The following is a 15,923-nucleotide window of genomic DNA, read 5'->3' as shown; positions in this document are numbered from 1 at the left end:
TTTTCTGGGTTTACCACTTCACTGTTTTCAACAAAAATTCAGTACCTACTATGCCCGACGACGCCGTGGATTTGATGAGGAAACGGAAACTTGGTCTTTGCTCTCAAGGAACTGTTTAAGGCTGCACTAGTTTCCTCATCTGAAACGAAAGAGGTAATGCGAGACTTGAGCTGTTTAATGAGAATAAAGTGACATGTCCTGCTGGACTACACGTATCCAGTAGAAGCAGTGTGCTCTCATATATATCAAAATAGCCTCTAACTAGGTGGCTTCAGGGAGTCACGGCCACTGAGGAATTCCCACTTTGCCACGGAGGAATTTCCTACTGGAGAAGAAGCGAGAGGGGCAGGGGCTGGCACGGCGGTCTGCAGGCTCGCGGACCCCAAAGCAAGCAGGCAAGAGACCGGGTGCACGGTCCGCTCCCAGGGTTAGAACTGCTCCAGAGCCTGGACACCGCACGCACGCACCACGCCCGTGCGGTCCTCGGCCAAACACTGACGGCTCCGAGCTCTCCGGGTTACGGCGCCACGCGGGCCTTCCCCGCCCGGCCCGGCGCTCGCAGGCCGCCAGTGCCGCTTACCTGGGAACCGACGGGAGCCTCTGCTTCCCGAGTCTGCCTGCTCACCTGCAAATGCAGACAGTGCTCCCGAACTCACAATAATTATAAAGACGTTTATGAAATAGTTTATTAAGCATTCTATCAAAATAGTATTTTATTAAATAAAAAAGACGTGTACGAAAGCTCTAAGCCTAGTGGGAATACAGCCACACCGTGGTCGGCGCCAACGTAATGGACCGAGGGGATGGGAAGCTCCGATCGCCACACCACCTGCGGCGCCAGGAGCCAGGTGAACGGCAACTTCCCGCACGCACCTCCCCTCGCCCTCCGCATTTTCTGTCGGAGGACTTTAGGCCGCCGGCCGGAAAGGCGCTCCTCCTCACGTCACCTTTCCTTTAAACACGCAGGCCGAAGCCCCGCCCACTACGGAAGGTGAAAGGGTCTCGCGGCGGAGCCCGTTTGCGGGCTCCTTCTGCCAAACCTTACCAGTCGGCGGCCCGGAACAGGTAAAGCTAAAGGCAAGGGGCGCTGCGCGGGTGAGGGGACCTGCGGCGGGAGGACGGGGTCGTAGGGACGTGCCTGCGGAGGACGCGGCCTTGCGCTCGGCCGCGTCCCTGTCCCTGGAAGCTCAGTGCCGCCCACCCGCCAGCGGACAAGCCCTGCAGACCGTGCCGCGGGTTCGGGGATTCGGCCGGGCTGTAAAGCCGTCTTCGAGCCCAAGCCGCTGTCCGCGCACCCCGGAGCCGCAGCACCTAGACCCGCCGCCCCCGGTCCTTCAGGCCCCTGGACCTTCCGCCCAGCTATCCCGGTGCACGTACGGGCACGCACGCAGGCCGTACGTCGCTACGGCCCGCTCCAGCCCAGGCGCGCCGCGGGGGCGGGGCTCGGGTGGGCGTGGCCGCCGCAGGTGCACGTGACCGGTCTGTTTGGCGTGCGGGGCTCCCCCCACCCCCCAGTCCCTGGCTCAGCGCGGAGCAGGGGAGGGAGTGCGAGCTCTTCTCTGCGGCCAGAGAAGGCGGCGTAGTGGGGAAGGTCGCTGAGTGATCTGGGCTTTCTTGTTTTCCCATTTACCATTTACTAGGCTCCACGGCAAAAGACTCCTGAAAGAAGTAAATACATTTTCTTACTGAAGAGCCGCAGTTCCAAGTACAGGTTATGAGAGGCTTCAGTGTCAGGAAGTGCAGAGTGGAGGGCTCTGGAAAATCAGCCACTGTTGACCGTGCCCGGCGCGATGCAGGGAAGGGTAAACCAGATGCGTTCCCTGCTTCACAGAACCTACCGTCTGAGAGAAACAGTAACAAGATAATCACAAAAGTATAATCGTGGAGAGATTAGCTGTTCTGTGGACGCACTTAACGCTGAGCTCAACAAGCAAACAGCGGGGACCGGGGAGGCGGGGGTTGGCCAGGGGAGAGCTGGCCTAGTCTGGGAGGTAATCAGAGGAACGCCCTGAGAAGGACCGCGCTAGGCAGGAATGGGGTTTCCTAAACCAAGGGGAAGAGCGCTTCAAGATCGGGAAGGCCAGGGTGGCTTAGGCATAAAGGAAGTTTGGAATGGAGTGAGGCCGGGAAGGTGCGAAGGACCTTTTGGCCTCCTGAAAGCTCTTGGTCTTTAATCTTCAGGCAGTTTTAAGGTGGGCGGGCGCTGGCTGCGGGGACAACACCAGCGTTGCAGAGGGGAGAACTGATTGCAGAGCTCATGGTGTAACAGCCTAGTTAGGAGACGGATGGGAATCCAAAGGAGAGATGGAAGATGTCTTAAACTAGGGTGGTGGCAGTGGATATGGAGAGAAGTGGGTGGATTTATGGTGTTCGGAAGTAAGACTGAGGAGCCTTGGTGCTGGATTAGCTGTGAGAGTGCGGGAGAGCAGAAGTGGACAAGACGAGGTGGCTCTGGACGGACTGAGGTGCTGGTCACTGAGATAGGTAGTTCTGGAAGGTGAGATGACCGTTTAGAAAATTAATATACAGGAATAAGGACAACTTTTAATATTGAGTCTTGAGCTCAGGATTTAAGAGCTTTTCAAAAAATGTTTTCTGGATGGTTAACTTATTTCAATAAAATAACTAAAAAATAAAAAAAATTTTATGGCTAAAGCAATGTGGTTAAGTAATTGGCCAAGATATATGTTAGCTTTTTCCAGTGTTTTAATCAGTGTTCTAGCTCGTCAACAGCTTCTAAGTGTGGAGAGTACTTTGTACAAAACCAGGGCCAGCGGACAGCAACCTAAAGGCCTGGTGACTGCAGTGCTCACCCCGGGCTGGGATGGGGCAGGTGGGGCAGTGGGCAGGCCTGCCAGCAGAAGGACTTAGTAAAACTCCTTTGGAAGGCGTGAGAGAGGATTCTTAAAGTCATCGGAATTGGCAAAATTAATTTCACAAATACTTAGTCCACTAGAATCCATGTACCTTTTGATTCAACCTCCCTGGAAAGCATAGGTATCAATATACAATGTCAGCTATGTAGGAAAGAAAAGCAGGGAGTGAACAAATAATAGAAGTTATTTTCATCTCTTCAGTTGATAGGAGTTTGGTAACAAGGGTGTTGTCAAATTATGTGTGTAAGATTTGTACATTTCATTGTACATAAATTTTGCCTCAAAATGAAAAGAATTGTAAATGAATATTGAACTCTAGTTAATGATATGCGTGCTGAAGTGTTTGAGGAGGAAGTGTACGAGTGTCTGCAGCTTACTTTGAAATGTATCAAACCATAAATAAAATGGATGGAAAGAGGAAAAAATAGATGGATAGATAAACCAAGGAAAGCAACCGTGGAATCTGGGTGAATGAGTATTGGGGTGTTGACTGTACAATCTTTCAACTTTTCTGAACGTTTAAACATTTTCATAATAAAAGTTGGGGAAAGTAGTCCTATAATAGGGAAGAACCTTTGTATTCTAGTTAATCACTAAAGGGATGTTGCCTATAAGCTTAAATTATACATAATGGCCCATCTCTGGGAACCCTGCCTCCCAGGTGAAGCTAAAATACCTTTGTTCAGATCACAGAAAATATCCGGACCAGGCCCACCTGTGAATGGCTGCAGGGAGGAAGAGATAACACATCCCCTCCGGAGTCTGGCCGGAACCAGGACTTTACTCCCTCCCCTTTCAGTATAAAAGGAGCCTGAATTCTAACTCGGGGAAGGTGGTTCTTTGGGACATGAGTCCACCATCTTTTCGGTCTGCTGCTTTCCAAATAAAGTCACTGTTCCTTGTCCCAACGACTCGTCCCTCGATTTATTGGCCTGTCATGTGGCAAGCAGTACGAGCTGGACTTGGTAACTGTCCTCAAAGGATGTGGTTCCTTTCAGACAACTGAAGACTAATGTGAAAATACAAAGGATGCAGCCCTAAGCTCACCTGAAACCCACAGCATATGGAAGTACCACATATTTATTTCAGAATTGCCCACTTTATGGCTTAATGTTTAAATTATTTCCAGTTATTGTAATATGTGGGTCAGACACTAAAATTACTCTGTTGTGTACATCTGGAATCATGTAATTGACATTTTTTTCTTACATCATCCTGGGACAGCTAGGGATGATGCTGAAGAGGTCCAAGAAGAGGAGTGGGGATGGAAAGTAGCAGGAGTTGCAGGAGAGGAACTCTGGGGACATTTGTCAGTTTGTCCTCCAGTGCTTAGAGGATGTGGAGTTTTTCAGTGATCCAATCTCAAGTAAGTAAAGAACAACGAAGAAAAAGAAATCCTGTGTTTCTTTCTAGAATACGGAGTTAGCTACTGAACTAAAACGACCAATAGATGCAGCTCATACAGCATAGCGTGATTTCAATAAGGTCTGAGTCATCATGGAATCAGAAATGGATATCTCATATTATTAAACTGTGCATTTTAAGTAACTGACTTTAAGATAACTGGCTTTTAAAATATTTTTGTATGTCTCAGAAACGACAGTTGTGGAGGTAAGGGTAGGAACACTCACGTAATTTTGTCAGCTCACTTGTCATTTAAACCGTACAGAAGCCATGAGTTGGATATTAAGTGAAGAGGTTTGCTTTTCATGATTCCTAGTAAGTGCTTATTTTGACTTAGATTTGGTTCATTCGGTCCGTTATGTATTTGACAGAGGTTATCAAAGACATCTCATCAGAGAAATTGGCTCCCTATTTTGCATCAGCCTGGAAAGGTTAAGGGTAACCCCAGACATCCCAGCTTAAATTACTTGAACCCACTTACATTATAATGTTTTATTACTCATTTTCTTAACGTCATCTTTTTCTGGGGGGGTCCCAACCCAGTGGTTGTTAACAGGAGCGGGGTGAGGAAACATCTTGTATTTTGAAAAAGCATCCCCAGCTGATGCTGGTAGGCTCCCATTTTCTGAGAACCACTTCTCTAAAATAGAGGACTTGTGTTAACTTTTAGCTGTTTCGGTTAACAACAAATTGTTCACATAGTACCTTAAACTGAAACCATCACCATTTATGATGGTAAAACACTTTTAGACTTGATTTGATGAAAACCAGATGGAGAAAAAAAGGCAATTTGCATTAAAAAAAAAGTCAGCCATTAAGTTTGTGAAGTTCCTTGCACATAGGCTCCACTTAGACACAGACTTACAACTAATGAAGGGAATTTTTTTTTTAAGATATATAAAGCCAGAGTGCCCGTTTATTAAATTACAGTAAATGTACAACTTACACAGACTGGGATAGTCATATTGGCATGACTAGTGAACTTTTTCCTCCTTGTAGGTTGTTGATTCTTTTTAAAAAACACCTTTTTAATTATGAAAAAATTTAAACATACAGAAAAGTTGAAAGATTAATAAGTAAACACTCATATAACCATAACCTAGATTCTGCGGATTTTGCCATAATTACATTTATATTTTCTGCTGAACCATTTCAAAGTAAGCTGCAGATGTCATGACACGCTCCCTAAGGAGTTCCTAAGAATGCCATTTCCACAGTTGAGAAAATTAACAATACTTCTCTGATAGTATCTAATCCATCACGAATCTAGCCCATATGCAGATATTTCTCCCTTTACCCCCATATGTCTTTTTGGTTGCTTTTTTCTCAAACACACTGAATTTTATGAGTATGTCTCCACAGTCTTTTAATTTTTTTTTAAAAATTATTAATTAATTTATTTTTGGCCGCTGTTGGTTCTTCGTTGCTGCGCGTGGGCTGCTGCACGTGGGCTTTCTCTAGCTGCGGTGAGCGGGGGCTGCTCTTTGTTGCGGTGCGTGGGCTTCTCATTGCAGTGGCTTCTCTTGTTGCGGAGCACAGGCTCCAGTAGTTGTGGCTTGTGGGCTCAGCAGTTGTGGCTTGTGGGCTCAGTAGTTGTGGCATGTGGGCTCAGTAATTGTGGCATGTGGGCTCAGTAGTTGTGGCTCGTGGGCTTTAGAGCGCAGGCTCAGTAGTTGTGGCACATGGGCTTAGTTGCTCCGCGGCATGTGGGATCCTCCTGGACCAGGGCTCGAACCCGTGTCCCCTGCATTGGGAGGTGGATTCTTAACCACTGCGCCACCAGGGAAGTCCCATATGTCTCCATAGTCTTTTTTTTTTTTTTTTTCCAATTATTTATTTTTGGCTGTGTTGGGTCTTTGTTTCTGTGTGAGGGCTTTCTCTAGTTGCGGCAAGTGGGGGCCACTCTTCATCGCGGTGCGCGGGCCTCTCACTGTCGCGGCCTCCCCCGTTGCGGAGCACAGGCTCCAGACGCGCAGGCTCAGTAGTTGTGGCTCACGGGCCTAGTTGCTCCGCGGCATGTGGGATCTTCCCAGACCAGGGCTCGAACCCGTGTCCCCTGCATTGGCAGGCAGACTCTCAACCACTGCGCCACCAGGGAAGCCCTCCATAGTCTTTTAATTCAAGTTCCCAGGGACACTGACTTTTCTTTTTTTAAGACTTGAGGCCAGTGGTTTTGTCCCACAGTCTGGACTTGTCAGACTGTTTCCTTGTAGTGTCATCTCATTCGTTCCTCTCTAGTCTGGCCCTTGTATCCTTGGAAACTAGACGCTAAGTCTAGAGGCTTGACGCGGTTCAGGTTTAACCTTTTTGGCAGGACTGCTTCACGGAAGGACCATCCATCACGTGAAGAGGTGAGTGTTAAGACTGTCAGGATGCTGAGTCTGACCTCTGTTACGGGGTGACGGCCAGAGCGCGCATTTCCCGCTTCAGTCTGGAAGTATTCTTTGGGTCACCCTTTGGCGCCACCTGAATACCTTGTTTCCTCATCAGCTTTTTACCTAATGATTTTTGCATCCATCCTTGCCTGAGTCAGTGATTTGATTGAAGGTGGCAAAATGGTGGTTTTCAAATTACTTTTACTTTTCTTCTCCATGTATTAGCTGGCATTCTCCTCTAAAGAACGCTTTTCTTCATCAACTAGGGGTGATTACAGTTCTTCTTAAAGAGGTAGGATAAATGCTTAGTTCTTTTTCAATGACCAATTTCCAGAGTAAGGAGTCAGGGTAGCAGTCACATACAGTTGTGGCTAACTGTCTTTCTTTTTCATAGATTTTTGCATATTCGGTGTGTTGAAATGAATTTCAGTCACTGATGTTTAAATTATCACACATTTGGCCCGTGGGAGTCTCTTCATATGATCAAACCGTAAATAAAATGTAAACAAAATGGTAATACTATCAGGGAAACCTGAAGACTGGATATTTGAACATATAGAGGACTGATTATCAGTTGGGAATGTGTTATTGTGTTTATTCAAAACATACAAGAGTCCTCAGCTCTTACTGGAGTGTTTACTGATGACACAGGATTTACTCGGAAGTAGTTCACGGATGCTGGGGTCCCGGGAGTAGTTGCTGGTGGAGAGAAAGCCTGTTGGACCACATGCTGCGAATCAAGGAGCTGAGTGATGGGTGCTTAGACCTTTATTTTGCTGTTTTTTCTGTATATGCTTGAGAATTTTCCTAATAAGTTTCTCAATTACTTGAATTTATGTTGATATTTCCAATTCAAATTTCATATCACAGGTTTTTCCCTAACTCTGTTATTTATATTTTTATCTATGAAGAGTTTATTTTGAAGAAACAGGTGTTATCTTCCTCTTTGCTGATCCAAAGCCAAAATTTAGCTAGTGTTGAAGCATAATTGCTGTGTAAGTCAAGAAAATGTAAAGCCTTTTAAAATTTGAATAATAGCAAAGAACCTTTAAAAAAGTAAAGGTAAATAATAATCATTTTTAATTATTACATTAATAATTATATATTATTATAATTATAATTATATAATTATAATATATACTTATATAGTATTATAATACATTTTATAATTTGTTTTTATAAATTTTATAATTCATATAAATTATATAATGTATAATTTATACATTATATATCATAATATATAAAATATAATATAATTATATAATAATTATATATTATATTCAATTATTGTTATTATAATAATTTTTCTACTCTTTACCTTTTCCTCTTCTTGGAAAGTATTTTTAAAGCTTTAAAAAAAAACTACATTATCTTTCTGAAATAGTTTTTATTTTGTAAACAAATAGAATTTATTAGTATAAAAAATACTTCCTCCTTATAAAAAATTAGAGAAATAATGGTAATTAGGAAGAATAGGGGAAAGAAAATTACTGTGTCTTCAACCTTAAGGAAAACTCAGGGTTCTTAAATTTCTTTTCATCTTTCTCCTGTGCCTAGTTTATTCGCTTCCTTGTTTTACAAAATCCTACCTATTGCAGTAGTATTTTCTGTGTAACGTGTTGATAACGCATTACACAGGGCACGCTAGCGTTCGTCTGTAACCGCTAGTTTCATCCTGACTCAGAGGGAAATCTGGGACTTGCTGCTGCTGCTCTTTTTCTGAGGATAAATGGAAAAGTCTTCTCCGGTGTCTTCAGACTTTTCTGTTTGGTTTGCCAGCTTCCGCCACATGGCAACAAGTATCTGAGTGTCTGTTACTGAGCAGTAAGTATCTCAGCTATTTAAAACCCAGTTCAATCCCACTGTGGAGCCTTTACAGCATCTGCATCTCCAGCTAATGACCATCAGGTAATCCATTCATTGTGGATGAAATGTCTGGCCGTAGATCTCACTGAGGTTGGTGGACGTTTAAAATGCCAGCTGGGAATTTTTTTTTTTTTTTGTAAAGCATGGATCATTTTACTCAAGGTTTATTCATAAATCTGACAATATCTTCTCACGATACTATAGAAAAGCACCAGAAGAAAACTGACACAGTGGTATGATTGAATACTCCTGGAAAAAAGGGCCCTAGCTTTTGAACAAAGGAAGAAGATACACGGAGGAAAGTTCAGTATCTCTAGAATAACAAGAGCGCTCTTACGGCGCATCTGCGGTGGGGGGCGCTGGTGTACCTGACGACCTGGAGATTTGCCTGCAGACACCGCCTGCCTCCTGGCCGTTCCCTTGGGCTCACGCAGTCATTCAGCACATACGGTCAGCCCTCCGTATCCACAGGTTCCACATCTGTGGCTGCAACCATGACTGAAAATACTCGAAAGAGAAAAAATTGCCAGAAAGTTCCAAAAGCAACTGTGCCAGGCAACTATTTATATATCATTTCCATTGTATTAGGTATTATAAGTAATCTAGAGATGATTCGAAGTGTACAGGAGGGTGTGCATAGGTTACGTGCAAACACTACAGCACTTTATATAAGGGACTTGAGCATCCTTGGATTTTGGTGTCCGTGCCAGGTGTCCTGGAACCAGTCCCACGTGGATACCGAGGACGGCTGTACGTACTGAGACAGGCTGTAGGCGCCAGTGTGAGGAGCACGGCGGCGAACGAAGTAGACACGTGACGTTTTCTCACGAAGCTTACGTTCCAGTGAGGAAAGACTGTGAGTGTTCACGTGTAGATCAACGTATGTCGGCAGTGAATCTCTTTAAAAGGCAAGGTCGTGGGTTTGAAAGGATGGGATGTGCCGTTGACAGAGTGGACAGGGAAGGCCTCGCCGAGAAGTAAATGAGCTGGCATCGTCTGAGGGAGAGGATCCCACCTGGGGCGGGGGCTGGGGGGAGGGCGCGTCCGGCGTTCACAGGAACAGCAGGAGGCCCGTGCGGTTGGCGCAGGGAGCGCAAGAAGCGGGGTGGGTGCTGTGGGCAGGGGTGGGTGGGGGCCTGGTCCCGGGGGCTCTGGAGGAGGTGGGGGCCGCGGAGGGCTGTGAGCAGAGGAGCGCCGCGGCCTGACTTCCACGTTTTAAGGGGCAGGGGCAGCAGCGGGGAGGGTGGTCAGGAGGCTGGGACCTGATCCCGGTGAGAGATGATGGCATTTCAGGGGCAGGCGATAGACAGCAAGGGAGAAGGCGAGGAGTGCTTGGATCCTGCTGATTTTTAGAGGGCGAACAATGGGATCTGCTGAAAAAGAAGGGTCAAGGATCACTCAGCTGTCTTGGGCCTGAGTGTCAGAGGGTGTACGCGAGGACAGCAGACGGGAGGACAGAGCGGGGAGCAGGGGCAGGTGGAATTCAGCTCTGGCCGTGCTGACCTGAGGGTGCCCGCTGGGCATCTGCGTGGAGGAGCTGGGTGGGCAGTTATCTCTGCAAGGGTGGCGTTCGGGGCAGGGCTGGGGGGTTGGAGCCAGAGCGACAGACCTGCAGGGGAGGGAGGTGAGAATGTGCGCCTCCCATCACTTTCCATAGTTTGCTGTTCATTCCCCCCCCACACGTCACTGGTCGACAGTGGGCATGGTCGGTGGTGATGGGTAGGAGGGGTGGGTTACCCAGCCCAGTGGGATCAAAGCTGGACCAGAGGGAGCTTCCAGTCTGAACACACACCCCAGGTGATGCTTGAGCAGGTGCCCCAGGGAGCCTTGTCTGAGAAGCACCGTCTAAGGCACCGCATCCTCTTCTCTCTCATTGACGAGCCGCACACACCTACCTCTCTGAGTTCTTGATTCTCTCGTGTTTCTCAGCAAACCCTAGATGAGATGAACGGGTCCTCTCATCACTCCCTCAGACACTTCTCAGGTCTACCTGTCGTGTGGATGGCAGGAGGGACACTTATTATGGTGGACAAGCAACTAAAACATCAGAATGCCCCTTCTAAGTGCAGCGTTCGTAGCCATGAAGTCAGACCACACGCGCCTGGCGCTTTAGCTCACCTTTGGCAGGGATGCAGCACCTGCCTTGTGAGTGATGGATGTAGTTTATGAGGCCCCTTTAATGTCGGGGCATTTCCTTTCTGAGAGTCCCAGTTCATTCTTCCAGGGGGTCCGCTGTCTTCCTGGAGGGTCCCCCTTCCCATAACAGTGTTCTTACCTTTTGTAGGCCATCAGATGTATTGATAAGTTGTTCCATTACGTTCACGAAGAGGTGTCTGTGAGTCAGCAGGGATTCAAGATTCTGCATCGTCCTAAATAAACCCTTAGGGTGACACCTGCTTTTGGAGCTGGCACTGTGAGATCCATGGGGAACGGGGTCAACTAAGATAACTTTGACGTTTCCTGTGCACGGACCTGCAATGTTCACAGGTGAGGTTCCCACAGGCTCGCACACGCCCTCCATGCTCCACAGCACCGGCCCACGGGAATGAGCGATCGGACTTCAGTGAGCTTTTCTCCCTGCTTTTTAGGATGGCTGCCCTTTTTCTAAAGAGGTTAACATTACACACTATAAAAACGGAAAATACTTGCATTAGAAGATGTTTGGGTAAATATGTCGTACAAAAGACGGCGCTGGCGGAGCCATCCCACATTGCCTCTGCCCCAAGACCGTCCTGTCTCATTCACGCAAAAGCTTTTAGTACTGAAGACACCCAGGACAAGAGAGAAAAGAAAAAAAAGAATGAAACAGCTTTTCGTAACGTTGGAAGAAAAATTAACGAGCGCATCATTCAGGTGCTGGACGAGAAGGGCAACGACCTGGGCCCCATGCACCGAGCGAACGTGATCAGGCTCATGGCCGAGCAGGACCTGCGGCTGGTGCCGAGGGACCCCGGCGCCGAGCCCCCGCGGTACCAGCTCATGACGGGCACGCAGATCTACCAGGAGCGGCTCCGGCGCAGAGGGATGGAGAGGGCCAAGCCCAAGCCTGGTAGGTACCTTGCTGTCTGCCCCCGAGCTCCTCACGACTGCAGATCCGCAGCTGAGGTCTGGCATTTGCCAGGGCCCCTATGACAACGGGGCAGTGAGAAACTGAGACGTCCTTTCACCACCGTTTCCAGTGTCTTTTTCGTCCACTTACTTCTATCCCTTTTTCCTTTTCCTTGCTACTCTTGTGTCCGTCATGTCGTCCTCTACACCTGTGTAAAATGAGGGGAAAACAAGGTGACCACGACCAAAATAACGGGAACCCTTAACCCCCCCCGTTAGCTGCCTGGCCTCCCAGAGCCGGGCCCGGCAGGGTGGCGCACGGGCGTGACGGGCTCCTGGTCCTGTCCTGGGCCGCTCACCTGTCGGGGCGCCCTCCTCCCCTGCTCCCGTCATCTCTAAAGGGGGGGCGGGGTGTGCAGTTAATCACACAGAAGCGCTCCCTAACTCTGAAGTGATTCCTGGAGCGTGCCCCATGCCCGTTTCGTCACAGTAAGGGTAGGAACGCTCACGTATTTTGTCAGCTCACTTGTCATTTAAACCGTACAGAAGCCGTGAGTTGGATATTACGTGAAGAGGTTTGCTTTTCATGATTCCTAGTAAGCACTGATCATTATGGAAAACACACTGAGACAGAGGTCAGAAGGCTGGTTCCAGAGCTGCACGGTAAGGCCACGTGTCAGTTTTCTGACACGACATTTAACAACAGGGATGTTGACTGGAAAACAAAAACTATCCAGAAGAGGCCAGCTAGGGTGATAAGGACATCAAACTATGTCACGTTTAAAAAAAAAAAAAAGGTGAACAGCCCGAGAAGCTTGGTTCAGAGACGGCGGCTGAAGGGCTGACAGAGAACTCAGACCAGCTGGTAAGAGCTGTAAGGAAGCAAAGAGGTGTTAATAAAAGCACTCCTTTTCAGAAAAACTACTTCTATTTAAAGAAGAAAAAATATAATAAGAAAAGAAAGCCTAAAGAAAAAATATAATAAAAACACCTGTTACCCACCATCCAAAATAAGAATAAGGATTAACTGGTTCCTTTTAAAGGACCATTCCTTTGTTCTTTCATCAGATAATGGTAACGATAAACAGAAGCATTCCATATTGAAATACTCTTACTTGGCAGGTAAAAAATTGGTATTTTACCTGTGTCTGTCTCCTGTGTTTAAATGTTTACTGGCATGTGAGACCACCGGACAGGAGGACTTCTAGGGCCCGCGCAGCAATGCAGACTTAGGACGAGCATGTGATGCAGCACAGGCCTCACAGACTAGCACCAAGTCTCACTCTTTCAAACCAGGACCCACCCTGACAAAGGAACTGACTTTTTCTTCAAATATTGGACAACATGATTTGGACACAAAGAGTAAACAGATTCAGCAGTGGATCGAGAAAAAGTACAAAGTTCAAATTACAATCAAGAAAGGGAAGAATACAGAAGAGCCAGAAAACAAAATGGTAAGTAAAAGCAGGTGTGACTGACTGCTTGTGTGTTTTTGTTTTCTTTCTGGTCTTAAAAATACAACTGCAGAAAACCTGGGAAATGTAAAGGCAAAGAAAAGTAACTACTAATCCTACCCAGTGACGGTAATAGCTTTCCAATTTGTTTTTCAAAATGCAAAATGTACATGTTACTTTATCCATTGTAGCATAAATACTTCACCACGTGAAAACACTCTGGTTCACAGGGCTTCCCTGGTGGCGCAGGGGTTAAGAATCTGCCTGCCAATGCAGGGGACGTGGGTTCGAGCCCCGGTCCGGGAAGATCCCACATGCCGCAGAGCAACTAAGCCCATGCGCCACAACTACTGAGCCTGCGGTCTAGAGCCCCCGAGCCACAACTACTGGGCCCTGCGCTCTAGAGCCCGCGAGCCACAACTACTGAAGCCCACGCACCTAGAGCCCATGCTCCGCAACAAGAGAAGCCACCGCAATGAAGAGTAGCCCCTGCTCGCCGCAACTAGGGAAAGCCCGCGTGCAGCAGCAAAAACCCAACGCGGCCAAAATAAAATAAAATTTATAAAGAAAAAAAACTCGTTTATAACTTACAAGCTATATGCTATTCTATTTTACAAATTGTAGAGTATCCAACACTTAAATAGGAAAGTTAGAAACTTTATGGGTTCATCTTTTAAAGTCTGTTTCCTCTTTATAAAGGCCTATAAGCAGCATTCCATATAAAGTCAAATTGTCTTCTAGAAAGTGTCTATCAGTCAGTTTACAGTCCCAGGATAAGTCTGTGGAGTATCTACTTTGCTTTTGGAGTTAGACAACTTGCAGCATCTAAAAGGCAGCATTTATTCCGGCGGTTTTCAACCCTAGTTCCACGTTAGAATGACTCAGGCCTAGGGCCTGGCCCAGCCCAGCTGATCCAGAATCTCTAGAACTGAGTTGTCTGTATTTTTTTAACCACCCCAATGACTCTGTGAATGAGTGCTGGGAACGGCACTGGGCTGACAACCTGGGGGGAAAGGAGGGGTTCTGCCAGTGCCCAAACCCACTGCTTTGCACTTTTTTCGAGAGGGTGGTCTGGGCCAAACATAGCCCCTCAGTGCCATGACGGGATTTAAAACTATCAAGCCTTTAGTGCATTAGCCTAGTTACATGGAGTTTGTATAACTGCCTGCTTATTGTACAGGTTTCAGTCAGCTTAACCAGGTATGTACGATTCGATTCAGCAAATCCCTTAAATAGCAGCAATTCAAGCATGCTGGTTTTTATGCGTATTAGAGCATTAACATGGGGAAGAATCATAGATGTTGGTTTTAAATTAGTCTTTGGCTGTTTTCCTTTTCTAGGAGGAGATATGTAATCAACTACTCCAGACTATGCCTGGAATAGCTACCTTCTCATCCAGGCCACAGCCCATCAGAGGCGGAAAGGCTGTGATGTGTGTGCTTCGTCCCTCGAGCCAAAAGGAAGAGAATGCGTGCAGATCAGCTCAGGGGACCCAGAGAGGAGACGCTCTGAACAGAGACAATGGAAACCACGGAGCATCCAATGCTCTGCACCAGTGATTTTAATAAAAACCTGCTTCTGAGAGAAAATAACTGAGCTAGCTGGTCTGCGGTCCTTCAAACAAAGCAGTCTGGTGTGTAGCTGGGGCCAGCGTCGCCACGGCGGAGGGCACCTTGCCTTTAGTGCAGTTCAGAAGGCAGTTCAGTCTCCCCGTTTCTGGGCAAAGACACACCCTGGTCCTGTGTCCTTTTAGGAGGAATGTACCCACTCAGCCGAGAGGCCAGACTCCGTTTTTCATGAGACGGTCTCACCTTTGGGAATAAGGAAGACAGATTACAGGCAGGCCTCTATATCTGCGGGTCAACCAACAGCTGATCAAAAATATTTTAGAAAAAAAAAAAAATCCAGAAAGTTCCAAAAAGCAAAATTTGAATTTACCGTGTGCTGACAACAATTTACATAGCATTTTCATTGTATTAGGTGTTGTAAGTAACATGATTTAAGGTATATGGAGCATGTGCAGAGGTTATATGCAAATACAGCTGACCCTTGAACTTGGGGAGGGGTTAGGCACGTGCACAGCTGCGCAGTCGAAAATCCTCGTATCACTTTACTTGGGCACCTGCGGATTTTGGTATCCTGGAGGTTCCTGGAACCAATTCCCCATGGATACCAAGGGACGACTGTAACTCGAATTCAAAATCAAAAACTACTGGAATCGTGTACCTATCAGGTATACAACTACCGCAGTATATACAACAACAGAAATACTGTTGTAAAGAAAGAAAGTGAAATCCACACAATTGCTTTGTATAGTAGTACAGCCTCACACAGTAATAAGTAGTTGAAAATATGCTAAACAGATTGCATCTAGTTTAAGCAATTCATGTTTTAAAATTAACAGCTTGCTAAGTCTCAACTTACTTTGAGCTTCATTTTCTTCTTGTCAGGGTCATGCACAACGGCATGCCTGCTGAGGCTCTGCTACAGTGAAGGAAAAAGAAAAAGTTTTATTCGTAAAACACTGCCACTTGGTATTTGGTGTCTGCTAATATGAAAACCCCATGAGTCATTTAAATAAACGGACAGCCTTCTTTCTGTTACATTCTGTTGAGGGATCTGACTTCTACCACTGGAGCAGAACTGTTCCTTAAATTCTAGACTAAAATCACTGCCTTTTCCAAGGACCCAGCTTAGGAATGTATACATTCTCACCACGTGTGCCTGTGGCTTCCTAGTTCTTTCATAGTAAGGGGTTTGGGGGGCCAGTTCTGAAAACCCTTCCGAGCTGAAGGAGGCTCTTCTAACTGAATCCGTGTCATCAGCGTCGCCAAACACCAGTGGAAAACCGGACCCCAGTCCTGCTGTCCTTGGCACGCACACTGACCACCAGCAGGTCC

The 15,923-nt window shown here is 46.7% G+C and overlaps 2 protein-coding genes across 6 annotated transcripts in view; one reads left to right on the top strand and one right to left on the bottom strand.

Annotated features, from left to right (window-relative positions):
- The first annotated feature begins 971 nt into the window (after positions 1 to 971).
- Positions 972 to 14,619, top strand: MTIF3 (mitochondrial translational initiation factor 3). Of its 5 annotated transcripts, none has more exons than XM_068527004.1 (6): positions 972 to 1,065; positions 9,232 to 9,377; positions 10,806 to 11,008; positions 11,110 to 11,570; positions 12,866 to 13,023; positions 14,364 to 14,619. In XM_068527004.1, the coding sequence occupies exons 4-6, from the start codon at positions 11,111 to 11,113 to the stop codon at positions 14,580 to 14,582; spliced, it is 837 nt and encodes a 278-aa protein (XP_068383105.1). In that variant the 5' UTR covers positions 972 to 1,065; positions 9,232 to 9,377; positions 10,806 to 11,008; position 11,110; the 3' UTR covers positions 14,583 to 14,619. The 5 variants fall into 5 exon arrangements, with proteins under 5 accessions (XP_068383105.1, XP_068383106.1, XP_068383104.1 ...); XM_068527005.1 differs by having other exon boundaries at positions 8,294 to 9,377; XM_068527003.1 differs by lacking the exon at positions 9,232 to 9,377.
- The window catches only part of GTF3A (general transcription factor IIIA), a 22,479-nt gene continuing 21,112 nt past the window's right edge, over positions 14,557 to 15,923 (bottom strand). The window contains exons 9-10 of the mRNA XM_068526500.1: positions 15,448 to 15,507; positions 14,557 to 14,834 (exon numbers count right to left, since the gene is read on the bottom strand). Of these exons, the coding sequence (XP_068382601.1) occupies positions 14,703 to 14,834; positions 15,448 to 15,507 (192 nt within the window). The 3' untranslated portion in view covers positions 14,557 to 14,702. The remainder of the gene's footprint in view (positions 14,835 to 15,447; positions 15,508 to 15,923) is intronic.

Source organism: Eschrichtius robustus, chromosome 18 (assembly GCF_028021215.1).
Source record: "Eschrichtius robustus isolate mEscRob2 chromosome 18, mEscRob2.pri, whole genome shotgun sequence".
NCBI lineage: Eukaryota > Metazoa > Chordata > Mammalia > Artiodactyla > Eschrichtiidae > Eschrichtius > Eschrichtius robustus.
Note: the sequence above shows the minus strand (reverse complement) of the source record. Positions and strands in the feature narration are given on the sequence as shown.

Excerpts from the sequence above, each read along its gene's own strand:
- MTIF3 (XM_068527007.1), top strand. The coding sequence starts at position 2,286 with ATGGGAATCCAAAGGAGAGATGGAAGATGTCTTAAACTAGGGTGGTGG. Across the intron at positions 2,498-11,109 it reads GAGATAGGTAGTTCTGGAAG|GATGGCTGCCCTTTTTCTAA; the intron begins GTGAGATGACCG and ends CCTGCTTTTTAG. Across the intron at positions 13,024-14,363 it reads AAGAGCCAGAAAACAAAATG|GAGGAGATATGTAATCAACT; the intron begins GTAAGTAAAAGC and ends TTCCTTTTCTAG.